Below are 26,679 nucleotides of genomic sequence, written 5' to 3' on the forward strand. Positions count from 1 at the left end.
CACCAGCTGCTCTGTGGAAGAAAGATGAGCAATCCTCTCCCACGTGAGTTGTTGTTGTAGTTAGGTGCCATCCAGCCAAGCATGGGTCATAGCAACTGTATAAACAAAAGATCTGCACCCTGTTCTATTCTGTGCCATCCTCACACTTCCTGACACACAAGAGACCATCGCAGCAGTCACTGTGTCAATCCACCTGGTTGAAGGTTTTCCTCTCCTTCGCCAACCCTCCACCCTTCCCAGTACCATGTTCCTCTCCAAAAAATAGCCTCTCTCAGAAACAAGCCCAAAGTATGTGAGGTGAAGTCTCATCATTCTTGCCTCCAAAGAGCATTCTGGCTACACTCTCGCCAAGACATATCTTCGTTCTCTTGGCCGTCCTTGAGATGTTCATTGCTCTTCTCCAACACCACAGCTCAAAGGAGTCAATTCTTCTTCTGCCATCCTTATTCATTGTCCAGCTCCCAGATGCTCTGAAAACCCACTGAAGGGTCAGTTATGGGTTGGTTCCAACTCAATGGTACACAACTCAGAAACAGTTTTATTTAATTTACATTATGGCTCCAGGTGAGTGAAAACCTAGAGACCATTTGTGGCCCAATAAGAATTCATCTCAGTAAAAGGAGAGAACAGGCAATTATAAAAGTCAATTATGTTACAATTATCCAGTGGTTGATAATCTATTGGTCTCTCTGTTCTATTTATAAACATCATTGTAATTAATCTGTCTGTCATTGATGGTAGGTGCTGTCAAATCAGCTCCTTTAGAACAGAACATACTATACTCAATCCTGCGTGAAGATCTACCCTTTGTGCCATTTTCTTTTCTTTTATCCCCATTTGAGAATGGTTATCCCTGTACACACATAGAACAACTGCTCAGAATAAAACTCATGTTTCAATTTCTTTGAGTAGTGATTATGTTTAACACTGCTGTTCTCCAGCTCTCCCTTTCCTGTAAAGAAATAAAAAATCAGAGAGGCTAGCAAACTGATCTGAGACCATACGTACAAGGTGGCCACTCTTGGACTTGATCCCTGGTCTCTATGCTTCCAGGTGAAGAAGGCTGACAGCCCACAGCCAACCGGGCCAAAGCTACAGCCACTTACATTCTATCATACTCCGGTGCCTACCTAAATGCTAGCTATGTTATAATTACCTGATATATATAAAGAGAGAGAGACTGAGATGGGGGAGGGAAAGGAGAATTAGGAGAAGAAAAAGAAAACATAGCTCCCCGAACAACCTCACTCCAGCTGACTGAATCTGGTGATGAGACCTAGGCATCTTTTTTCATTTTATTCTCTCATAGAAAAGGTGGAAACTGTTGGAAAAGTTCCCTAAAAAACTAAAAAATTCCATTGAATTCCACTTGATAAAGAACATCCTAGCAGCTACATGTTATCTGGTATGTCTTTGGTCCCTGATTTTCACACTGAAGAAAGATAGCGATGTATTGCATAGCTATACTTCCAGCTCAGGAGCACCTTAAGTAGAAGTCCCAGAGGCTCACTGGGCTAGCAACAGAGGTGGATTTGAATAAGTAAAAAATAACCTTTTATAATACCCTATAATAGTTTGAAACTAACATTTTCTAATGCCGTAAGACAAAAAGGACATTCTCTCTATTGAACCATAGCGTTGTCAGCTTTCTTATTAAACTTCCTTTTGTTGTTGTTATCTACCTTCTAGTTGTGTGTGACTCATAGCAACCCTGTGTACAACAGCCCTAAACCCTGCTTTGTCCTATGCCAATATTATTGTCTCTGACACACCCACCCCCACTACCCCAGTCACTGAATCAATCTGTCTTCCCCTCGTGGGCTGTCCCTCCACCCTCCCAAGCATGACATCCCTCTCCAAGGACTGATCCTTCCTTGCAACATGTCCAAAGTATGTCAGACTAAGCTTCAGAATCCTTGCCTCTAAGGAACAGCCTGGTTTCACCGTCTCCAGGATGAACCTGTTTGTTCTCCTAGCAGTCCATGGTATATTCAGTACTCTTATTCAGCACCACAGCTCAAAGGCATCAATTCTCCTTCTCTCGTCTCTAGTCATTGTCCAGCTTTCTGATGCATAACAAGCAATTGCAAAGACTATGGCCTGTATCATATGTACCTTAGTCTCCAGACTTGATATCATTGCTCATCAGTACTCTGGAGAGGTCTCTTTCAGCAGACTTTCCCAGCGCAGTTTATCCTTTAATTTCCTGGCTGCTGGTACCAAGAGTGTTGATTGTGGAGCTAAGCAAACCATATCTGTTAACAATCTCACTCTCTTCACCATCTATCATGATGCTGCCAATCGGCCCAGTGGTGAGAATCTTTGTTTTCTTGATGTTGAACATTATTGCTCTTTCCTGTTTGTCTCCAGTAATTTCTAGCTAAACCACCTTTTATCCTCCCAGTCCTTTTCCATTTACTCCTGCAATTTAGGGCCAAGAGCTAAGTATCGTTTTGATGAGACTGGGTCAACTAGCTTGGGATATGACTACTGACGAGACTGCATGGACAGGAGAACATACTGCAAAAGTTCTTCCCGTTCTGCAGCCCCTGTTCCTCCCCTATGTGAGCTCCTGCAGTATCCAAGACAAGGAGCAGATGGAAGCTCATATTCCCTGCCTCCTATATGATGTTGTTGTTGTTGTGTGTCATTGACTCAAAAGCAAATCATGTGTTGACCCCTCCAGTGAGTGTTTAGAGGCTCTAAATCCCATGAGAAAAGATTGCCCGTTTTTCTTCAATGGAGCTGTTGGTCGGTGGATTCAAGTCGTGAGTTTTACAGTACAAACTTCTTACCAGTAGACAACCAGAACTCCCTGCCTCCTGTATACCAGGACATGATCACATTTTGCTGTTCCACTCCTCTCTTGTGTCTGAGATTCATTTTCAGCAGCAGGCAGCAGGTCCACACCTTTGTGCTAAACAGTTATTCAATAAATAATAAACAAGGCAAGGAGGGATCGGTTCTTGGAGAAGGACATCACACTTGGAAGGGCGGAATTACGGAGAAAGAGAGGGAGACCATCAATGAGATGGATTGATTCACTGGGGAATGAGGGAAGGTGTGTCAGAGACAGTAAAGTTGGCACAGGATAGAGCAGGTTTCAGGGCTGTTGTACACAGGGTCTCTATGAGTCGCAAGCTATGACTCAACGGCATATGACAACAACAACAAGCACTTAATGCTCACTTACAATCTGTAGTGAACAATTTGAAATGAGCATCTTTGGTGTAAGCCCTGGATAAAAACAGAATTCTTAACGAGGTGAAAATGATGAAAAATAGTTCACCACAGATCATAGGAATGCACAGGCTAACCTGTGCTTGCCCTTCTTAGTGGGCAGTTCACCCCAGCTAGCAAGGAGTGCAAAGGGCTCAGCCCACACCCACTCTTGTTCTCAGGGAAACCTTCACTCGGCTTGACAAACAGACCTTTCTGTAAGGAATCCTTGCAGACACTCCCGACAGGCACAAGGCCCAGGTTACTAAGTGGTGGCGTACCTTTGTTTTAAAAGTAATGATGTGGGGAAATCTTTTGAGACAGAATTTTTCCCAAGGCACACCAGAACCACCCAGGCCCTCCCATCAGGCCTGAGCCAGGGGTGTGACTGACTGAGCCAGAACTGAGAACAACGGAGCCAAGAAAAACAAAATGAGATGAAGATGTGGCCTTTGCATCTCACTCGCCGTTTTAAACATCTCTGTCTTTGAGAACCCAAGATGTAAGCTTTGTGCTTGAGAACAAGACAGGAAGGCAGGAATTTGTCTTAATGAACCACTTCCCTCCCCCCAGTCTCTCAGCGTTCTGTTTTAAAAGAAACTTGTCTTTGTACCATTCACTTCTTTAAGATCAGGACTCTGTGTTCTTGTGCGATCGTCTAAAGATTGTGTCTTTTCTAGTTGTTTCTCAGCACCTTGAGCTCTTTTTTAACAGTCTCCCCTGTTGCTTCCATACTGTCTAATCAATGAGAGATTCCAAAAAATAAATAAAACCCCACCAAATGCTACATCTATAGGCTTCTATAGTTTAAAAAAAATCTGGAAAATTCTGATAGGCTCGGAAAAAATCCTGGACGATTCTGATAGGTTCTAAGGTCTTCGTGCTAGTTTATTGAGTCAGCTCCAGGACATCCCTACCCAATATACACAGAATGAAATATTACTGAGGCCTGCAGCATCTTGACCACTGCTGGTGCTCAAATTAAAAAAATGATGGGACTCCTGCACATTTTGATTGTGTCATCCAACCTAGAGGGTCCATCTTCCAGCAAAATAAGGACAATATTCTCTTGTTATTTTTTTTTCCTAATCTGACAGAGTCTGGAAGCTCTACTAAGACTTCTCCACAGTGGGTGATCTGCTGGTATTTGAAATACCCGTGGCATAATTTCCACCACCCCAGCAACAAGCAAGCCACCACAATGTGACAAGTTATCAGCAAGGTGGGGACTAGGACCTCGACACACAGGAAATGCTTGTCTCCCAAGCACACCAAAAAAGTTTATTCAGACTACAAACAAGAACAACTAGTTAAACTGTGCAGAACATTTAAAACTAGTCTGTCAGTGTCTGTCCTGTTTTCCATCTAGCGTGTCTTGCACCTCCCTTGGTCAGGTCAGAATGAACAAAAAGAAAAGCGGGTACAGGAAAGGCCTTGCTGTACTCACAAACAGGTGAGAAGCAGCTTGGACTGGAACTGGAATTACTCAAAGTCACACTTAAGCTGCCTATTAAAAGCTCAAGTCTCAGGATCACTGCGCAAAGCCCAACCTCACCCCAGGGCATTGGGAGGGGCCCTGGGAACTGAGGCAGAGATGGAAAGGTGGCCTCCCAGGGAAGAGACCTCCACAGGACTGGTGAATTCTAAGTGAGCAGATTGTAGGGTTCCCAGTGTACCCTGGACAAGACTCCTATGGTGAGGCCAGAACAGTGAAGTGGAACTAATGTCAGTGCTGGAGGTGGGTCCCAGAGATCAGGGCCAGGGTTCAGGAAGAGTCTATGTTCTCGGGTTTTGGCTCCTCAGCAAAGACTGATTTTTACCTTACTCTGCTTGACTCAGAGATCTGGTAACATAGTCCTCAGGGAATTGTGGTATTAACCCAAAGGCAATGTGTCTCTGGTGGTTCAAATCCACCAGTGATTTTGTGGGAGAAAGATGGACAATCTCATACTGCGTGATTTACAGGCTCCCTGTAAATTCCATCCCTGCTGGAGGGTCAGCTACGAATTGGTTCCACCACATCAATGGCATTGAGTTGAGTTTGAGTTGTTCCCTAATTGTACTCTTGTGTCTGAGGGAATGATCTAAGTGCTAATTCTTCTGGTCACTTTGATCTAAATCAAGGCAGAGCCATTCCCACTGTCCAGAGCCTAAGCCAACATGTCCTTCCCACTGTTAGGACCCTATTTTCTCCATCTAGTTTCTCCATCTCCTATGTCTTGCCCTTCCTGTGTCCTGCACACCCCACCAGCTTTGTGCTACAGTCCAATTGGAGGGACGTGTGCAATCCACACTCTCTGTGATGCCTAGGTACTGTGCAACACTTTGTCCCCTATCAAGTATTTTCACTATAGTATTTCAAGTGTAAAGCACCAGGGAGTATTCTTTGGAACTAGTCAGAATGCAAGCTTCTCCAGCAGGCTTCCAAAAGGCAAATGCCAAGTTCTCTCTGCATTTTGAAAACTAGACGACTTTCCACTATCAGATTCCCATGGGGCCAGGCATTGCACTGAAGGTTGAGCAAGGCAGTGCAATGCTGTTAGAGATGTTTGTTACATTCATCTCAAATCAGACCTATGACGCGGGGAATGAGTTTAAACGGCCAAATCAGGGCGCTGGGTTCCCAGCATCTTGTCCAGCTGTTCAAGATGAGAATGAGAAAGTTAAGTTTTACTTTATCATGGGTGACTTCCAAATTTTGATGGTGAAAAAAATCCTGCTACCCTTTTGTTCCAGAGGATTGCTCATTGCAAACAACTGACCAAGACTGGCTAAATGGCTTTCACTCTAAATAAATGTTGTTGTAGCCTTGATCCTGTGCCATCTCCATAAGCAGTTGGAGATAAGTTCTTATCTCCTTGTTAGTCGATCTGAGTCTTGAAGCTCCACTAATACCAAACTGGCATCACAGCGACAGGCATGCCTCCACTGACACAGGGGTGGTGTCGGCCAGAAATCAAACCCACGCCTCACACAGGAGGCGAGAATTCTACCACTGAACCAGCTCCGCCCCCAAACAAACTTCAGGGTTGATATTTTTCTATTTTATCTTCCCAACATTTTTCTTCTCTGTCTTTTCAACGTCGAAGCACACAGTCAGAGAATCTCTTGTCTCTTCTCCCTTTGTGGATTGCCCAGGATCATATGTCCAAACAAAGTGACCCTAATTGCAGCCTCCATGAGTCACTCCCTCATGCCAGGGATCAGATGCCTTAACTTTCTCTTAAAACCCCAGAGCCTTTGTACCAGTGGAAGAGGAGATGGAGTCCTCCTATCCGATAATATAGCCCTCCTGGGGTGATATTTATTCCTTCCTTCCCCTTAATTCTTCCCTCTCCCTCAGAGCGATCTTTTAATAAAGCCATCTTTGTGTTTGTAACACTGCCAGGAGTTCGCTTTTCTGTAGGCCTGTCCCTGTGCCTGCAAACAGCTGCACATGCAGCTCTGAGCTGTGTCTTCCTTCCTAACCCTGAGTTTCAATCTCTCTGGTTTAGTTGCTGACCTGTTTTGTCTTATCCCACAGCTAGCTAATGTTCTCCAAGGTTAAAAATGCACGTGTTCATAACACCTTAGAAAAATAAGTAATTCTTTAATGTCTACTTCAAAATAAACTATGTACATCTGAAACTCTAAGGGACCATATCCTGGGTGATTGCTCCATCATAAAAATAAAATATAAAATGGTGATTGCCCCATTCCAGCTGAAAGGGGGTGAGCTGCCACTCTGGCTGCAGTTGGGGGCTGTCTGCGGGTGACTTTGTGGTCGTCGTGTCACACGGGGTCCTTGTCGAGGAGCTCCTGGAGCGCTTTGAGGACGTGCTTGGGCTGGCTGGCAGCGAAGTCCTGCAGCCGGGAGCCCATCTGCTCGTGGAGGGCCCTGCACAGCCTGCTCACAGCCGCCCGCATGTTCCCGCTGTGGCCCGGCAGCACGCCGTTCCCGGTCATGTTGTTCAGGAAGTACCAGAGGACCGGGAGGACATGGCGTTCCACGGCCTGAGGCTTCCGGGGGTAAACTGAGGTCACCAGCGCTGGGGGCAGAAAAGAAAGAGCAACTGAGTCAGGCGCCCTCTCCTCTCCCACTCCCCTTCCTGGGGACACAACTCTCTCCCCTTGAAGGGCAAGTGGTCACAGGGCTGACTGCTCTGTTAGATGTCCTGCCAAGATGCTTTCAGATGCGTGCTGCCATTGAGTCTCAAATGGAAAGATTATATTGAAATATACTTAAACTGAATTATATTTAGACAAATAGTTATAAATTATACTTTTTTTTTTTCCAAGAAAGGGTCTACAGAAGGGAGCTCTGGTGCCCTAATGGCAAGAATCTACACTGCAAAATCCAGAGGCACACAGTTCGAATCCACCATATGCTCTGCTGGAGAAGGAGGGACAATCTCCTCCCTGTACCAGTCAGATCCGATTTGACGGTACACACACCAAAAACATAATAAAAAATTTTTAAAATTAAATTTAAAAAAGAAAGGGTCTACAGAAGCCAAAGAATCCAGAGCCCATGATAATGAAAATAGGTCCCAACTATCCAAGGAAGAAGAGAGAGGCAGATCTGCCTGGATTACAATCTGTCTCCACTCTTTCCTGCCTGTGTGAGCTTGTAAAAGGCTCCCAGTCTTTCTGCCCCTGTTCCTTAATCAGTAAAATAATGATAATGATCCTGGACCAAGCCCTTAAAGGTGTTTCAGGGATTTGATAATCAAGTGTGTATGATGAGATTGGCCTTGGAGGGCAGGCATGGGACAAGCGGCAACTCCTATCAGCTGCCATTAAGTTGATTGTGGCTCACAGCACCCCTCCTGGATAGGGTGGGGCTACCCCATGGGTCCCAAGGCTGTAGAAGCTGCAACCACATTTTTCTCCTGCTGAGCAGCTGCGGGGTAAAACTCCTGTTGGTGAGATAGAACTGTCAGCTTCTCCTTTAGCAGTCAAGGGCTTAAGATACTGGGGTCACTAGAGCTCTGTATTAGGACTAGCATTGTTTTAACGCACAGCACTCCCTGTAAGAGTACAGAGAAGCAAACAGAAACACTGTGGTAAGAAGAAAAGGAAATATTCTCTCAAATGACATTTTCTAGTTAGAACTAAGACCAGCCAAGCCTCCACAGTGCCCAGGGTCTAGACATGTGGTGTCAAAGTGCTCTGTAAAACCAGCTCTTCACCGACTTCCATTCCAATTATGAGCCTCCTTGAGTCTGAGAAGCCAAAACCCCCAGATCTTTTATTCACACCTTTAAGTTAACAATAATTTAATTGCCTCGTAAACGTTACTAACAGCTCATTTGTTTGTTCAGTGTAAGGCCCACATACTGTGATGGACTGTTAACGTCTTAAAGCATGTTGAAAGCATAGGTTCTCATTCCATATCTTTTTCCACCCCCTCACAATTTGTTTTCTTTTCTCGTTGTCATAAGTGCAGAAATAAAACACAGCATTTGTCAATTTAACACTTTTCATATGTGTAATTCAGTGAAACCAATTATATCATTTATATTGTGCAACCATCACCCAATCCAGTGCCAGATTTTTCGTTACCATAAACAGAAACTCAAAGCTTCCAGTCCCCCTAAAAGTCTCTCAACTCCAGAAAACTTGAAAGCCGGTGGGACCTAACAGTAAGGCCTCCATCACCAGTTGTGTGCTCCAGACAATGTCAGAGTCACATCACGAACCACCCATCTTGGGAGGAGCTGAGTGTGCTTCAGCTGTGACTGGGTGCCCTAAGTGCATTAGTGCTAACAAGGCTGGTTGTACAATCAGAGCAATCCTCCTGACATCCTGCCAAAGGATAAGTGCTGCTGACGGTAAACAATGCTGAGAGCAGTGTTTTGCTTATTTATTAGGCAAAGAAACTGGAATGTTCTCTGGGCCCAGCCACTCCCAAGAAAGTAGCACCACCTGAGCTTGGCTGGGCACAGAACCTGCAGCTTCCCCTCTGTTTATTCCCACAGGGACTCTGAGAGGCAGAGGCTGCAACAGAGGGGAGCCAGGAAGGTCAAGGAGCTTGTCCCAGACCACACAGCCAGGCCAGCGCTGAGCCTCTTAGCGAGACATGAATCAGCTTTGTTTCAAAGTCCATGCTTTGGGATACCAACCACCTCCCACAACTCTAAGAGGTCCTTTTAAAAAAACTCTTTCTCATTTAATACATACACACACATATAACTCAATGCCATCGAGTTGGAACCAAGTCATAGCTGACAGTCCAACACACACATACACCCACACCCACACACACACCCCAGTGGTTTTAAGAGGGTGTAGATTGCATGGAGGAATGAGTAGCTGGTGGATTTGAACCGCCTGGCTTTTGATTGGCAACACAACTCCTCATTCACTGGGCCACCGGAGTTCCATATGTGTGTGTACATGTAAACTCTGTGGTAAATACAGGCAACAAAACATTTGCCATTTTCACAATCTTCACATGTACCGTTCAACGGCATTAAATTTGTTCATTATGTTGCTCAACTGTTACCATGTTCCCATGACCCTTAACACATTGTCACACACTTTAAAATTTATGACCGTGCTTAGAAACACATTTTTTTCAATTGTTTATGGCTGCCTTATGAAACTGAGCGTCAGTCGTTGATGTCGAATGATGTTCCTTTTTTTATTAATTAAAATGTGCAGGATGGCATAGCCGTCATTTACGGTGGCGTGTTAACAGAAATGCACCCCAGGCTTGGATCTTCCTCCCCCTCTGGGGACTTCACTTTCCAGTAGCTGGTCTACAGTTTTCGTTTTCATGAAATCCCCAATTTGTCCTCCTTTCAGCAGCTGGACTCACCCAGTTCCCAGGATGCCTTCCACCAGGAGCCTAAGAGAGTCCTTCTCTTTTCATAGCCATCTTGGGATGGATAATGGGGAACAGAAACCTCACCACTCCCTCAGCTCAGCCTGACACATGTGATGTTTCTTAGGGAAATAGAATATCAATTATCAAGCCATACCCTCAGGGTTCTCCACACAACTCTGGGGTGCCCCTTGGAGATCCTCAAGGATCCCAGAACCCCCAGAAGATTCCGTAAGGGTGCCCTTATCAGTAGGGAATGCAGGACTGTGCTCTGAGTGAGCCCAGCCACATGAGCATGCAGGGGAAAGTTCCAGATGATAGGATCTTGAGCAAGAAGGCACAACTATTAAAACATGTATGGAAACTTAAGGGGAGGAGCAGACGCGTGAGGATGGGTAGGGTGAAATCACAGGGTTATACAGTTTGGTGGGGGCAGGGGAGAGGAAACGGGAAGGATCCAGGCAAAAAGATAGGGAAATGATAGGCAAGGTCCAATGATGATTAATTTTATAAAAAATAAAGCATGAGAGTGATTGTATGAGACACAATATATATGAAGAAATATGATGTAGACAAAGTTTGTAAGCAAATTTATTAAAAAAAAAAAAAAAGGAAAGTGCACTGGGTGGAAAGAAGTGAGAACTCTCCCATGTTTGGAACAGGCCAAGAAGAGTGAAGAAAGTTAACAGGAAAGCCACCCAGTTAATCCCAAAGATAGGGGTAGGGAGCAAAGGGTAAAGTGAGGGGTGAGAGGTTCAAGGAGAAGTGGGTGAGGAGGGATGAGAGGTAATGCAGGGCTAAGGGTGGGAATGGATTTTATTGCTTGAAAACCTTCACTAAATAAATACAGTCTGGAGGTTTCCAAAGTCTTCAGTGAATCTGACCTACAGAAGAAGGTTAAGGACTATCCCCAAACCAGAAGAAGCAATGCCCTTTTCCTGCCACTGAAGGAGAGAGTTCACCTAACCGTCCCCACCCACCCACACGGTAGGATGTGGCTGCATTTCAGGTCAGAGCATGAGCCCCTCAGGAGCAGTGAGGCCCTGTGAACTGCCAGTCACGTCCACCCCCAGGAAGCTCACACCCCACTCAGAGCAGCAGTCCCAGCCTCACGGTCCTCACGTCCTCAGCCCACACTTTCTTCACTGCTCAGCTCCTCTTTCCTAACTCAGAGCCCCTTTCCTGAGGAGATGGGGGAGGGGGGTGTTGCCTGGCTGACAAAGATCTGTCTTTCAAACTGACAGAGGTTGTGGTGGCACTTCCAGGAGTCATTGTGTGTGTGTGGGGGGGGGGGGAGCCCAAGACATTAAACTCAAACTAAAAAGCTAGCTGAAGTAATTAGCAAAGGATTTACTCCTACTAAGCAGTGCTATTATTTGTCAGTGCCTCGTGTCAATTGAAATTATCTCCTCTGTTCCAGGCTGAAATGGAGTAATGGCTGCTTCGGGGGCCTTTTGGAAATAGAGAGAAGAAAATGACAGTAAATGGGTCATCTAAGCAAGGATGCTCTCTCCCCTCTGGGTTCCATAAGTTATCTAAACAAAGGCAGGAGGAGATTTCATCCGGAGAATGCTGAGTTAGAGCAATAGAGACAAGTTCCCCTTTCAGGATTCAGGATGGTCTCAGATGTGTGCCCCGGCGTCACCCCATAGCACCCACTGCACTGCACTGGGCTGTCATCACGGCCTTGTTCACTCGACCCACATGCTTGGGGAACGCCTGGCACCAACCAGGTCAGGGGTCACACTAGGGACACTGGGAGACTGAGCCAGGGCACTGAGATGAGGCAGAGGGAGTGCTGGAATGAGCAGCTGGGATTCGTGCTGCCAATCAGGCTATATTTATCGCATCAACTAAGTTCCTAGTGCTGCAGGCACTGGCGGAGGCCAGCATACCAGCAGTAAAGATCTGTGGGCTAAGGAAGCCATTAGTCCAAAGGGCTAATAGATCACAGGAACAACAGGCTCCAGTAGCCTGAGATCAGAAAGACTAGACGGAGTTCAGCTCCCACTACAGGTCAAGCTGACTGGGATCACAATAGAAGGTTCTGGACAGGGTAGGAGACAAAGGTAGAACAGAGCTCACAATTGTTAAGACCAGACTAACTACTCTGACGGAGCATGGCAAAACCTCTGACACCCTTCAAACCTAGAACTGAACCCCCTCCAAAGATCAGGTTTCAGTCAAACAATAAACAGGCCTACAAAATAAACAAGAGGAATGTGCTCCTCAAGACAATAAATCACGCAGACCAAATTCACAAAGCCAGAAGGGACAAGAAAGATAGACAAAAGGAAATAGGGAAGCCAGAAGGAAGTGGAAAGAGTACTGTTCCACACAGGGATTGGAGCAAACCACAGTCCGACACCAGAAGAGCTACCTGGTGCCCGGCTACCATCAGAGCAGAAGGTCCTGAACAGAGCAGGTGAAGTATCACAAAATAAACTGCACATAAAGTGTTGAACAGAAAATTAATTTGCTTTTTTTATTTTATTTTATATTGGTTTATTTACAAAGTTCGAATATATTGTTTTTCACACCGGATCTTTTAAAGAGAGATGGAGGTGGGGGCAGGTACATATCTGGACACTTTGTTCTAATTCTTTGGAAGATAAACTCCTTGGAGTTTTAAAAGAAAAAAAGAGAAATATTCGAGTTGATGGATCTTTCCCAGGAAGCGCCTGCCTGAAGGAGGAAAAAAGATCTTCTAGCCAAGCTGGCAATCCCCTGAAAATGATCCATGTCAACGTCACAAACAGAATGAGATCTGGATTGGAGGGGGCACGGCTAGTGACTAGACATTTCAAGTCAAAGAGCACGAGCCTGCACATTAACTATCTTCAAACGAAAGCTGCGTGGGATGCTCTCGTGACTGGTGCGTGTAACCTGGGCAGGTGTCCTGGGGAGAGGAAGTGCTACCAGAATCAAATGGAAGCAGAAGAACTTTCCAGAAGGGAAGCAGCATATGGCGATCAGAGAGGCCTGAGAGAGGATGACAACTGTAACTGGATCAGCAAGGAGGGCGCAGGTCAGCAGTTAAGGCCCGGCTCTGCAGCCAGGCACAGGAATCCCAGACTGTGTGCAAGGGGGCGTGGGCACTTAACCTGTCCAAGCTTTGTGCTCTTCAGCTTTGAGCAGGGACAAGCAGGGGACTGACTGCATCCTTCTGCGATCATTATAAGGATAAGGTAGTAACTAGGGCATGTAACTAGGGAAGGGAAGAAGAGAACAAAGCTTGGACAGGCAAGCAGCTGGGACATGCTAGGCCTGATGGGTCAACTCCAGGTATCCCAGATGCTACCCTGAAGATCACTTGGGAGCCACGGAAGAATGTATGATCAAACATCATGTGGGGAGATGCCAGAGTTTAGAGAACAGACTGAGTCTGCTCCATTCCCCCCCAGATGAAACCTTCACAAGATGGGAGACTAGGCTTTGGGCAAGCAGGAAGAATAGTAAAAGTTAGAGAAGTAGCTTGTCCTAGGTCAGAGTCTATGGACCACAAAGGATGTGTCCTTCCCACACATCCCATTAAGGATCCCGGGAGCAGGTTTCAAGCCTGGAATGCAAGCTCTAAGACAGCCTGCAGACTCAAAGCAGAAATGGGATTGGTGCAGCTTCTTCCTTTAACTGACATGTTAAAGAGCCCAGCAGGCCCAGGCGGAGCCCCATCTGCATGTAGTACAGTCCCCGGGCATCTGGCCAGGGGTCAAATGGAGTAAATATCTAGCCCATCCTCTGCTTTCCAGATATGCGTGCCGGAGAAAGGTCAACAGTTCCTAATTCTGACAATGTCATCTGCTCATGAGTCATATACCCACAAGGCTCCCTACCTACCAGAAGAGGTAGTTTCTCTCTCACTCATGCAAAAGCACCCCAGTGGGAGCCCTCTTTGCAAATAAATGAATAAATTTTAAAAAAATGCACAATAGGTTGGGTTGGGGTTTTTTTAGTTGTTGTTGCTGTTCTGTTTATGTTAGTTAGTTTTGTCTTGTTGTTTTGTCTTAAACTATTTCAGTTATGGACAAATCTGTCTCATTTTGACCAAAGATTGTCTTCGGGAAATGCAGATATTGTCTCACGTATATACAAATAAAATAAAATGTTTTTAAAAATCTAATTATTTGGGGAATTATTCTAGGGCTAACAAATCTGGTTTGGAAGAAATGCAGCCAGAGTGCTAGTTAAGGGGCAAGAACTGGTGAAACTTTATCTCACATTCTTTGGGCATGTTGTCAGGAGAGACCAGGCCGACAACATCATGTTGGGGAAAGTGGAGGGTCAGAGAAAGAAAGATCCTTCCTCAATGGGATGGACTGGTGAGGTGACTGTAACCAGGCACCAGAGATTATGAGGACTGCACAGGACTGAGCAAGGTTTCAATCTGTTGTACAAACGGTTGCTATGAATTGAAGACAATTTAATGGTGCCTAGAAATTTCTGGTGGCTTAGTGTTAAGGAGCTGGACTACCAATCCAAAGGCACTTGGTTTGACTCCACTAGCTGTTCCTTGGGAGAAAAATAAAGTTCTTATGGATATTGCAATCTGTTTATCTTATTCGCAATTGACTATGGAAAGAACCCCTTGTGTTCAGTAACAAGGACAGCAACAACTAAAAAAAAAAACCCAAAATGTCTATAGTGTATTTCTTTCTTTTTCCAAAGAGTGCAACTTACTGCCTCTGAAAACCTGCTAACAGGTGAGCTGTGGGTCAGTTCCAACTCAATGGCACCTCACAACAAGAAGGTAAGCTCAACCACAGGTCAGCGGAGAAGAACAGGAATCACCCGAAGGCTGTGGGGCCAACAGACCAGAGCTGCTTACCTGACAGGCGTTCCGTGACATCGAGCATCGCACGGCCACTCAGGAAACGCACGCGCCCAGCAAACACTTGTAGGAGGCACAGGTTGTCTAAAGAGACAGAGAATGTCAGTGACTGAGACACAGCACCAGGGGTCCCAGTGCCAGGTATTCATAGCGGGAAGAGGCCTTTTGAGGTGCTGAATCCCCCCCCCCCCAAGTCATAATAAGACAACTCAAGACAGTAAATGAGCATAGGATGTTCAGGAAAAGGTCGTTGCTGTTGTTAGGTGCATAGAGTATGACTCATAGGAACCCTATGGATAGCAGATCTGAACCCTGGACCTATCCTGTGCCATCCTCACCTTCCCAAAATACAGCTGACCCTTGAACAGTACCAGAGTCAGAAGCAACAACTTCTCGCAAAGTGAAAAATCTGCATAGAGTCATGTCTCCATGACAAATGCCCTACAACATCACACAGCATTTTGTTGTTGCTGTTGTTTCTTAAGAATCTGCATATTAGTGGCCTCAGAGTTCAAACCCATGTTGTTCAAGGGTCGACAGTAGATAAAATGGTTCCCAGACAGGCCTCTTTATGCCCACAAAGTCTTAGAAACTGCAAATTATCTGATTTTAAATAGTCTTCAAATTGCTGTGAGGCTGGACACAGGAAGGTGACTGGATGGCCCAGATGCACGCAGAAAACCAGTGGCCTGGGAGTTGGTCCTGATGAACGGTGAGCCCCTGTGTGTCAGCGTACAACTGTGATTCACAAGATTTTCAATAACTGATTTTCAAAAAATCAACTGTACATCCACGGCACCTCGGGGTACATTCAAACACCAGCCTTCTGGTTAGTAACCAAACACATTAACCATTTGCACCACCAGATGGATACCCATAGATATATGACTGGCTGATTGGAGAGGGATTCACATATACTCATCTATATACTCACAGTAGACTCACATACACACTATCATTTTCTGGGAAACTGAGGCAATAAACCATGCGGGAACATATTTGTGGTTAAATCAAAGGTCAGAATGAGAAGACAGAAATGATGGTTTTCATCAGAGACTGGACTTCTGCCCTGGCCACAGAGAGGAGGCCAGTTATTTTACACACTGAATATTTACGACTATCCTCTAATTACATAGTTAGGTAGCTGCTGTTGCTATGTGCTATCAAGTCGAAACTGACTCATACCTGACCCTCTGGTAGATTTTCAGAGGCTGTGAATCACATGGAAGGGGATTGCTCATCTTTGTCCCTCAAAGTTTTTGGTGGATTTGAACTGCCTGCCTTTGGTTTGGAAGCATATCTTACCCACCAGAGTTCAACATGCAAAGTAGCAACCAAGTAAGACACAGCCTACCCACTTCTCCATCAAGAAGGTCCTTCTACCAGTGGGCAGGTACTTCTAACTGTAACAGAGAAGGAAAATCCCTGTGATTGCTTAACTCCGATCCTTGAATGTTTAAAGTTGGGGTGACCAACTCATCTGTGTTTATCTGGGGTTTGCCTGGTTTTACCACTGAAAATCCCATGTCCCTGGAAATTTCTCAACCTGGCCAGGTCAGGACAGCCTGTCTGACGCAAAGGCACTTGGCTAGCTCTGATAGGGACAGAAGTAGAATGTTGTCAATAGGGCTAACAGGGGAAATATCCCATAGATACTGTGAAAGTAAAGTCCATGGGACTTGCAGAGGGGAACAACAGGAGAAAGAAGAGGTGATGATGTTTGCAAAGTCCCTGAGTAGGACATGAGGCAGAGGGGCGGCATTATTTCACCAGAGGTAGGAAGAAGCCAAGGGGAAAGAGAGCCTGCGTGTAATAAACATCCTGACTTAGCTAATTTTGGGGGAACCATTTAATGTCTGCCACTGGGGGCTCTGGTGGTGTAGTACGTAGGGAGATGTGTTGCTAACCCAAAAGTCACACCTCTCTGGTGGTTCACATCTACCAGCCACCTCACAAGAGAAAGATGAAGTGTCTGCTTCTGCAAAGGCTGGAATCCACACAGGGCGTTTCCCCTGTGTCCTACAGGGTCACTGTAAGTGAGCATTGACTCGTCAGCATTGATTCCTCAGCAGTGGGGTGTCTTGTTTTGTTCTGTTTTCCTTTTCTTTGGTGGTTGTATTGGGGGGTTTTGCTGGGGTGGGGTTTTTTAAATTTTATATTGGTTTGTTCTCAAAGTTCATATAACATTGTGTCCCACACTATTCTTTATTCATACAGTGTTTTATATAATCATTCCCATGCATTACGATTGCTAAGAATCAATCACCAGTGGAAGGTATTGTTCTGTTGCTTCCAGGATGCAGCTCAAAGCTCCTCAGCCCCTTCCTGAGGTCATACCTATTCAACTCTTTCTGATCCAGCCATACCACTTTCATTCACCTTCTCAAATGCCCACTGTTCATGTCACACCACCTTACTTTCACTCAGTGTGGAATCTCTCTCCCTACTCCTCCTTCTTCCCCAACCTAGATCATCTTTCAAGGTAACACCTCTCTGCAAAGCCTTCCTAGTTGTCTTGAATAGGAATCAGTCTCTCTGACTTCCCTAATCTACTCTTCATCTGTATCTGCATTCTAGAGATCTCCAGAAACATTCAAGATGTTCCCCTATGTATCTGACACTCTCCCAGACCCTTAGTGCCTAGAGGGCAAGGATAATACATTAGTCATTTTGTGTCTCACGGGGCGCCAAGCCTAAGCCCAACATATAAATGAGGTTCCTCAGTGTTTGTTTAACTGGGGTGTGTGTGTATATATATATTTAAAAAAACTAGGTTGTTCCCATTTCACAGATGAGACAGTATGCCAGGGAAGAGCAATTTAGAATGTATTAGATGAAACACAACCAGAATGCTCCTTAGAAGTGAAGCTGGAGAGGCTGTCTTGTTGGTTCCTGGACATGACATCAACATCAGGAAAGACTAGGGCAGGACACCACATCAGGGGAAATGAGGGAGATTCTTCATGAGAATGAGTGACACAGTCACAACATATTCTAATACACAGTAATCAGAAAGTTAGCCAAGACCTGGCAACAATTTGTCTTTTCATAAATAAGGTTCCCTGAATCAGAGTCAACTATCTGTTATTGTTTTGTTTGTTTTGTACCATCAGGTCAGAACCGTCCCATAGCTGACCCTCCAGTGGGTTTTCAGAGGAAGCAAATTGTGCAGGAAAAGACTGTCCATCTTTCTCCTAGGGAGCAGTTAGTGGATTTGAACAGCTTGCCTTCAGGTTAGCAGCACAGCTCCTTAACAGTAGGCTACCAGAGCTCCCTGATAACTCTGTTTAACTGTTCCCATCTACAGTCAGTGCTGGGTTCTGAGCAAGATCTTTCCTAAGTGTGTCTTGAAGTGAAACCTGTAGTTAAGTCAGAACATGTATCCAAACTAACACCCTCCGCCATTGAGTTGATTTCAGTGACCCTCCATTGATTTCTGAGGCTGTAAATCCTTATGGGAGGAGATTGTCCATATTTCTCCCTGAGTGGCTGATTGCTTCAAACCATCAACCTTTCAGTTCTCAGACCAATCCATGACCCACTGCACCACCAGGGCTGCTTAAAGAAGTAAGTGCAAACCATTCTTATTTAGTCTTAGTCAGTGCAAGAAAAATCAGGTACTCCTTTTCAGTGATTAAAAGTCGTATGTGAACAGTGTAATATGCACAGAAAATAGTGCCTGTGGCAGTTATTCTAAATCAATGTCTCCTCAATGGCTCCCAGGGCACGTGTCATACCCTGTCATGCCCTAGAGATGTCCTTGCACCTACAGCAAGTAAAGGTCATTGTGATGAAGAATTTGATTCAAGAAGGGATGAGTTCATTGTTTCAAAGTTAAGAGTAAATGTACATAAAATTAAAGGGCAAACATAAATCATCCCTAGGCTGGCTGTTCAAAACTCCAGGACTTCCTGAACCTCACTTCCTGGGCCCGATTTCACCCTCGATGATAAGTCCTGGGCAGTGGAGGCTCTGCGGCAATAGATCCACTTGTGAAGAGAGCAATTTATCCTCCAAATGCCTTGCTCACCTTTACACAAGTTTGAGGAAGTGAGAGATTTCAAAATCCTTTTCTCGACTGTTGTACAAATAATACCTCATCATATATTCCTTTTAAATAGTAATAATCATATATTCCTTTTAAGTTCTTTCCTTCATCCAATCCAATGAAGTGTGTATTATTCGAGAATAAGAGGTGCATTGAAAAGTGGACTGAGGGGGGAAATTGTGCAACAGTGAATTAATTTTTTTTAAAAAAAGGGAACTGGAGGAGGAGGAAGGGAAAGAGCAGGAGGAAATTGTACAACATGAAATGAATGAAAATCCAACTTTTCTGTAAATGCTCATTAAAATCACAATTTTTTAAAAATCAAGTGTTATTGTTGTTATATGCCATTGAGTCACCTGAGACTCATAGTGACCCTGTGTACATTAGTTCTGTACCCTGCTCTATCTTGAGCCAATCTTATCATCTCTGACAGACCTAATCCTATTTCTTTTTTTAAAGTTTATTTTATTTTATTATTTTTGTGTGTGTACCGTCAAATCGGATCTTACTGGTACAGGAGATTGCCCCACCTTCTCCAGCAGAGTGTCTGGTGGATTCAAACCGTGCGCCTCTCTTGCCACTAGGCCACCAGAGCTCCCTAGACCTAATCCTATTTCTACACTAACTGAGTCAATCCATCTCATCCTGGGCCTTCCTCTCCTGTGCTGTCTTTTTACCCTTCCAAACATGATGTCCCTCTCCAAGGACTAGGCCTTCCTGGCCACGTGACCAAAGTATGTCAGATGGAGCTTCAAAATCCTTTACTCCAGGGAGTAGCTTGGTTTCATTCTCTCCAGGTCAGACCTATTCATTTTCCTGGCAGTCCATGGTATGTTCAACACTCTTCTCCAAAATCACAGCTCAAAGGGATCGATCTTTCTTCTATAATCCTTAGTTATCATCCAGCTCTTGGATGCATAGAAAGTAACTGCAAAGACTATGGCCTGGGTCAGACACACCTTAGTCTCCAGGCTGACATCGTTACTCTTCAGTACTTTAGAGAGGTCCTTGACAGCAGACTTTCCCAATGCAATTCGTCTCTTGATTTCCTGACTACTGGTGCCAAGAGGGTTGACTGTGGAGCCAAGCGAGTGGAAGTTATTAACAATCTCAATCTATTCTCTGTCCATCACGAAGCTGCCAATTGGCCCAGTGGTGAGAATCTTTGTTTTCTTGATGTTAAATTTAGTCCATATTGAAGCCTACAGTCCTTGACCTTCTGCAGCAAACTTGTATCATCTGCATAAATCTCTCTCTCTCTCTATTGTCCCAGGATTCACTGTGGCTGCCAGTTTCCATCAGCATTTCAAGCCACACCCAGCCAGAAGGCACTCTTGTGTAAAGCACTGGGGCCTGTGCTTGGTTTGGCCTCCCCGCCCCCTGCCTTTGCATCTGGAAGGAGAACTGAAACAGTAAGAACATTTATTGCAGAGGTAAATGACAAATGGCAAAATCAGAGGTGAGTGTGGTGGGAATGTGTGGGGTGAAGGGATGCTCCAGCATCCTCTTTTGCATATATTTGCTTGTACTTTAAGTCAACGCCAGCAGGATGCCACCAGCACTAAATTTAGAAGCTGCTCTGTCTCTATCCTGGCTGCCTGCTCTTTCTCGGACTATTAAACTTAAAGTTCTGCATTCCTCACAAAGACAAGCAAGGTGAGGACAAATGGCCCTTCACCTGAGAAAGATGTGCTGGCATAGAAAAGACACAAGATTACCTCCGTCTCCCTCACTATCATATTATCCCTGACACGAACCGTGGAGGTAGCTGGCACGCCCAGCACCCAGCATTTTGCAACTGCAGCAGTCACAGCACAAAGTGAACTGTGACTTTAATGGGAGGGAGGGCAAGTTTTAAAAAATACTTCTCTCAGAGCTGCGGCTGTGAGGCTTGTCTGCACCTGTCCAGGAGGTGAGGGTGGGAAGAGCCTGCCTAGGTGTCACTACGATCATGCCAAGCACATGTGTCCCTGGGTCCTATTGCTGACCATCTTCAAGGCCAGATTTCTGTCTCTCCAGGCAAGTTGTGGTTCCTTCAAGCCTCAGCACACAACCTCCCCATAGCTGTGCAAGCAGACTTTGCTTCCCTCCTTCTGGGAATTGAGAGCATTCCCGTCAAGCAGCAATTGTAGCTAACAGCTAATTCCCACTTCCCTTACTCCCCTCCTGAGACCTGTAAGGGATGTAGAGGGGAATATCTACACATGTAAATCTCCGCTGTTCGCAAAAGCCTTATCCATGAGGCAGAAATCTTCAAAAGAATGTGTTCAGGGAAGTAAATAGATTCCAGCTTCTAGAACACTGCAGTTAACAAGAAGGGCTCTTAGGGCATCTTGGTAAAGAAGCACTTGTGTAAGAATATGTTTCTACATATTAGCATTGCTGGCATTATTGTCTCCAAATGCTTCTGTGTATCCCACCTCCACATTATTAGCAAAGTCACCTTTGAAGGCAAGTTCTCTCTCCTCTGTCTGCCGCTATAACGCTCAGCCTAGAGCATTCTCCAGACTCAACTGAGCCTCCACCCTCCTGACCCCCGGCACAGCCTTCCAGAGCAGGAAGAGTCTGGGAGTGTTGGAAAATACACATTCAGTAGACAGCTGTGCCGGACCAGAATCCCATAAGGTCTGGCATCCAACAGATGGCTTAAAAAAATGCTTGTCAAGGGAAAAACAATGTGAAAGAGGCACTGTGCTTGGCCAAGCTGGCTTAAAAGGCTCAGAAACTATATACCTTAGTTAACTGGCCTCTCTTCTTCTGGCTACCTTTATAATGAAGGCTCACCTTTCAGGTCATCATTCAGATTTAAAAAGAGGTAAGAAAATATAATAGTAAAGGGTGTGGACTCCGGGCCTTGAGCGCTTGGGTTAAATTCTGTTTTTAAGTCAACTATAAAAACCAGTTGCCACAGAGTCAAATCTGACATCAGTGTGCCAGAGTAGAACTGTGTTCCAAAGGGTTTTCAATTGGTGATTTTTTTGGAAGAAGATCACCAGACTTTTCTTCCAAGGTACCTCTGCTCAAGCTCCAACTCCAACCTTTCTGTCAGCGGCTCATTAACAAACTATGTGAGTCACCACAAGGACAAGGCAACTGTAAAAGGCTTATGCATAGGAACAGGGAAACTGGACACAATACACTTACCGTTCTCCAACATCAAAATTATATTTACATTATGATTTTTAACCAAGGAAATTTGTATTCATGGAGACAAGAAGCAGAAGATAGCAGAGAACATTTTAAGCAGAGAAGTATATTAAAGGGACATCACAATTGAATTTTTAGATTTCATTTACATTATAATGTTGGTCATACAATTTACATAAGGCAATAAACTCAAAGTCAAGGGGCCAGATAACAGAAGTGGATCTGAAACCACCTCCATTCCAAGCTTATCTGCTCTCTCCAGCAATGGCCAGGGGCTGGGCTAAATTAAAGAAGCTTCTTTTGATGCTGAGAAGCCTGAAAGTGGGGCTCTGACCAGGAGCGGATTGGCTGTCAGCAGCTTGATGCTTTAGCTAGTGAGGTTTCTTCTGAAAGTCAGTAACAGAGCCAAAGACCAAAGTCAAACTGCCTGCTCCAAGAACTTCCTTGATCCCCACAATATTTTCCCCATAATCAGAGGCCTTGGGGCTGAGCTGAAAGGATTCCAACCTCATCTTTGCAGGGGCCACCGGACTCACAGTGTCAGACAGCAGAAGTAGGGAACAAGCTGCCGTATGTATACTCCATCCCTCACTTCCCCCAAAAGTTGTTGCTTACTTTTTATCACCTCATTTCTCACTCATGGCAAACCTGTCTGTTACAGAATAGAGTTACTCCATTGGATTTCTTGATTATATTCTTAACAAAATTCAATTGCTAGGCTTATCTTTCATGGCATCAATGGGTGGATTCAAGCCAAAAACCTTTACAGTAACAATTGAGCACAAACTGTTTTCACAACCTTGAGATCTAAGATGAAAGATGGGATACAAGCAGAAATCCTAGACCATTCTGTCACCAACACTCCACCCAGGGGAAAACTAAACACAAGAGAGATGGCTTTAGGCTCTCCCAAGTCAACTTTACCACTGAATTCCAGAAACAAAAGAAATACTAAGAGGTCACCTGGTTGCTGAGCCTGAGATCAACTTCTAAGTCTGGCTGTGCCGATTCTGAACTTAGTGCCAGAGTAGCTTGGCTTAACTGTGCTCTTGATCCTTTTGACTCTACACTTAAAAGGAAAGATTGCCCTGCTGAGCTGTTGTTTTGTGATTGTCCACATCTGAAGCATTTAACAGATCACGTCCGGCCTAGAGCTCAGACTCTCTGGTAGGGCATGAAGAAGCAAGCTGGGGAGAAAGCACCTTCCAATACAAAGGATGTCAAGCTACTTCCAAGAAAGGCCTCAAGATACTAGGGTGTCTCACAGAATGGCTGGGGTCACCTTAGAGAAGAAAGGCTTACTAAAGAGGCCCATATCTCCTGTTCTACTTGCCCAGTGTTGTTTCTGTTCCAGGACCCCAAACCAGTTCAGTTATGGCCTACAAAACAAAATCAGGACATAGTAGAATTTGAAAAAGGTAGAGCCTGGAACAAAAAACTATGGCTCTAAGCCATGGCATGAGAGACTCAGGAGAGAGGCATGGTGAATTCTTTCAGGAGCCTTTTTAAAAAAAAAATGGGAGTACTGTCGGGACTAGGGAGAGCAACACAGATTCAAAGCACAGATGGTCACTATCTTTGAGTAGGACACCACTATTTCAAACTCTGTCAGGCAAGAGATTAGGTAGGCAACACCCATCCTTCATGGACCCATAATTTGCCTCTTTGGGTTGCTGGTTATTCACAGTCCCCACATTTGGCTAATTCTAGTCCATTCCAGTTTTGTTTTGTTGGCCATGACTAAACTGGGAAGAAACTCAATCCCCTATAATAGTGGGACATTTCATTCTTCGCATCTGTGGGTCAGACTCTGACCACTCCAGGAAGATGAGAACTATTCCCAGAGACAGCCTGACTTGACCCTTCTTACTCCCTGGTAATAATAGATTCTCCTTGTTAGTAGCCTAAGTCCCCTCAGATTATTACTATTTGGATAAGAAATCTGCTGGTTGGGCTGAAAGGGTATTGTCGCTGTTGTTGTTAAGTGCTGTCAAGTACAACACATAGTGACCTCATAAATATAGATCTGAAATCTGTCCTATCCATAAATACAGATCTGAGCTCTGTCCTAACCATTCTCATCATCCCCAACAGATTTGAGTCCAATATTTCAGACATTGCATTACTCTATCTCATTGACGGCCTTCTACTCCTTCACTGACCCTCCACCTTTCCAAGCATGATATCTTTTTTCAAGGAATAGCCTCTCCTAGCAAAATGTTACAAATATGTAAGGTGAAGTTTCCTCAACTTTGCCTCCAAGGAGCATTCTTGTTGCAATTTCTCCAACACATATATGTTTGTTATTTTGGCAGTCCATGAAATATTCTGTACTCCTCTCCAGTCCCACAACTCAAAGGCATCAATTCTTCTGTAATCTTTATTCATTGTCCAGATGAGTGTCCAGTGACTGGGGAAACAGTGGCCTGAATCAGGGGCACCTTGGTCTTTAGACCGACATTTACTCCTCTCCAGGACTTTGGAGAGATCGCTGACAGCAGACTTTCCTAATATTCTTTGCCATCATTCTTCACCAGGGAGCAGTAGCTCCTAGACACAAAGCGGTGGCCCAGACAGCCAGAGCTCCATCTCTTTGCCAGGGAACAGCAGTCCCCAGATGCAAACCAGGCTTTGCCAAGGAGTACCCAGACAAAGGATGGGAGTGTGGGAGCCTAAACCATCTTGGCGGGAGAAGTCAGTAGTCTCAGCCAGTCTCTGTTAGTATTAGGTGTACAGTATTTATTAACCAAGCTCTGGTGGCCTACTGGCAAGAAGCTGCACTGCAATCACGAAGGCACACGGTTCGAGGCCACCAGCTGCTCCTCGGGAGAAGGATGGGCGATCTCCTCCAATGCGATTAACTGCCTCTGCCAGGCTCTGCTAGTATTAGGTGTACAGCATTTATTAACCAGTTTACTTTATTTTGTTTAGGGTGGGGCTGATCATGGAAGGGTTGGAGGGAAGGACTTACATGGTGACTCTTACTTTATAATTTGTGTATGAGAAGGTATAACTGACAGCAAAGCCATCTGGCCCAGCTAGACTATGTTCCTATCTGCTCCAGCAACCCTTTGTGGCCAAGATTGTGTAACTTAATCTTTGGGTTCCACCGGGATATTCTGCCGGGGGCTGATCAAATCACCCCCTTCAAATACCACCCCAGTCTTAGCACTGTCTTAACAATTTAGGGAGGCAGCCAATCCAACCTATGCCTGTGGGAGGGACTCTCCTCTGACCAAAACCTCTAACTGATGAGCCAGAGGAGGTGTCGGCAACCAGATCTAAGAAGGAAGGCCCTGGCCAGCAGGATAAGAAAGAACTGTAGACATCCTTCTGGTAGACTCAATGCTGTCTCAAAGTGTGACCTGATTATGCGAGCATGCTCGGTCATCCCGAGGCCTCCCTTTCCAGGGTACCCAACCCGGAGGGGTGTGGGGAGGGATGGGTATCATGTGGAAGGGATCTGAGTTTCATGACAACGCAGGAGGCCAGAATCTGCAGCCCAGAGCTCTCCAGCATGCTCCAGGAGGCTGGCCCTGAGCGGACAGGGGAAACGGAAACACCTGGAGAGGGAAGAGTTAAGTGCTTCTTATTCCCTAGACAACAGTGCTTACCCTCTTCAAATAGCTAAAGACTGTTTTGCTTGGTGCAGGTTTTCCCAATAAATCCAGGACCCGCGGTGATTTACCAAGAGCCTTGGTTATTGGCAACAGCAATCTCACTTACCCAGAGCAGAGCTGAGAACAAGCTGTAATTTAGAGCTGGATTTATATTGTTTGTTCTACAGCAACAAACTCAGCAAATCATAAATTCCCTCTGAGATGAAGAGTGGAGACTGACAATATTTATGAACTGAAGAGGCGGAGAAGGGCCGGACCAGGCCTTTGATTTGTAACTGAAACTTCTCCTGGAGGCCCCAGCCAAGGACATAGACGCTGTCCAAGACTCACAGAACTCAGCTCAGGCGCGAAAGTGGGGGCAGAGAGGGCTGAGCAGGCGTGCCAGCAGAGGCTTCCAGCCCCACCAGGAGGATGGTCTACAGACGCTCAAGGACAACATGGTTTCTGTGCTCACTGGGACACACAGCAGCAAGCAAAGGTGATCTCAGAGCTTTAACTTTCTCATAGTAATGCAAAAATTACTTATAAAGCCTTAGTGGTAAAGAATTGCACTGCTAACCCAAAGGCACACAGTTCGAATCCACCAGCTGCTCCTCAGGAGAAAGATGGGTAATCTCCTCCCTTGTGGTTTACTGCCTCTGAAAACAGTTCAGGGCCAGCTCTGACTCGACTGTACACAATAGCAGACATAAATCCACTCATATCTTACTTTCTCAACACATGTTCTCCTCACCCTGTCCCTGTGACATTTTGAAATTTTGTTCAGTCTCTGTACAGGATATACCAAAATTCAATCACCTTCCAAGTATTCACAAAGAGACTAGGGGAGCAAGAGTGCGCCAGGAATGCTAACTAGTTAGAGTCAGTGAGTCCAGCTATGACGCAGTACGACCACAGAGGGACTGCCAAGTTCTCTTCCACCGCTCCTACTTCATGTTTTCTTTCCTCCACCACCCTCCCTCCACCTTCCCCTCCCTCCCATCGGCGCAAACCCCCCACCCCAAATCTT

The 26,679-nt window shown here is 45.3% G+C and overlaps 1 protein-coding gene across 1 annotated transcript in view; it reads right to left on the bottom strand.

Moving 5' to 3' along the window:
- Nucleotides 1-6,990: 6,990 nt before the first annotated feature.
- Nucleotides 6,991-26,679, bottom strand: part of FAM179A (family with sequence similarity 179, member A) — a 66,301-nt gene continuing 46,612 nt past the window's right edge. Inside the window, exons 16-17 of the mRNA XM_006880684.1 lie at nucleotides 14,853-14,939; nucleotides 6,991-7,247 (exon numbers count right to left, since the gene is read on the bottom strand). Coding sequence (XP_006880746.1) covers nucleotides 6,991-7,247; nucleotides 14,853-14,939 — 344 coding nt within the window. The remainder of the gene's footprint in view (nucleotides 7,248-14,852; nucleotides 14,940-26,679) is intronic.

Source organism: Elephantulus edwardii, unplaced genomic scaffold, assembly GCF_000299155.1.
Source record: "Elephantulus edwardii isolate Elephantulus edwardi_28Jun2011 unplaced genomic scaffold, EleEdw1.0 scaffold00009, whole genome shotgun sequence".
In the NCBI taxonomy this organism is placed as follows: domain Eukaryota; kingdom Metazoa; phylum Chordata; class Mammalia; order Macroscelidea; family Macroscelididae; genus Elephantulus; species Elephantulus edwardii.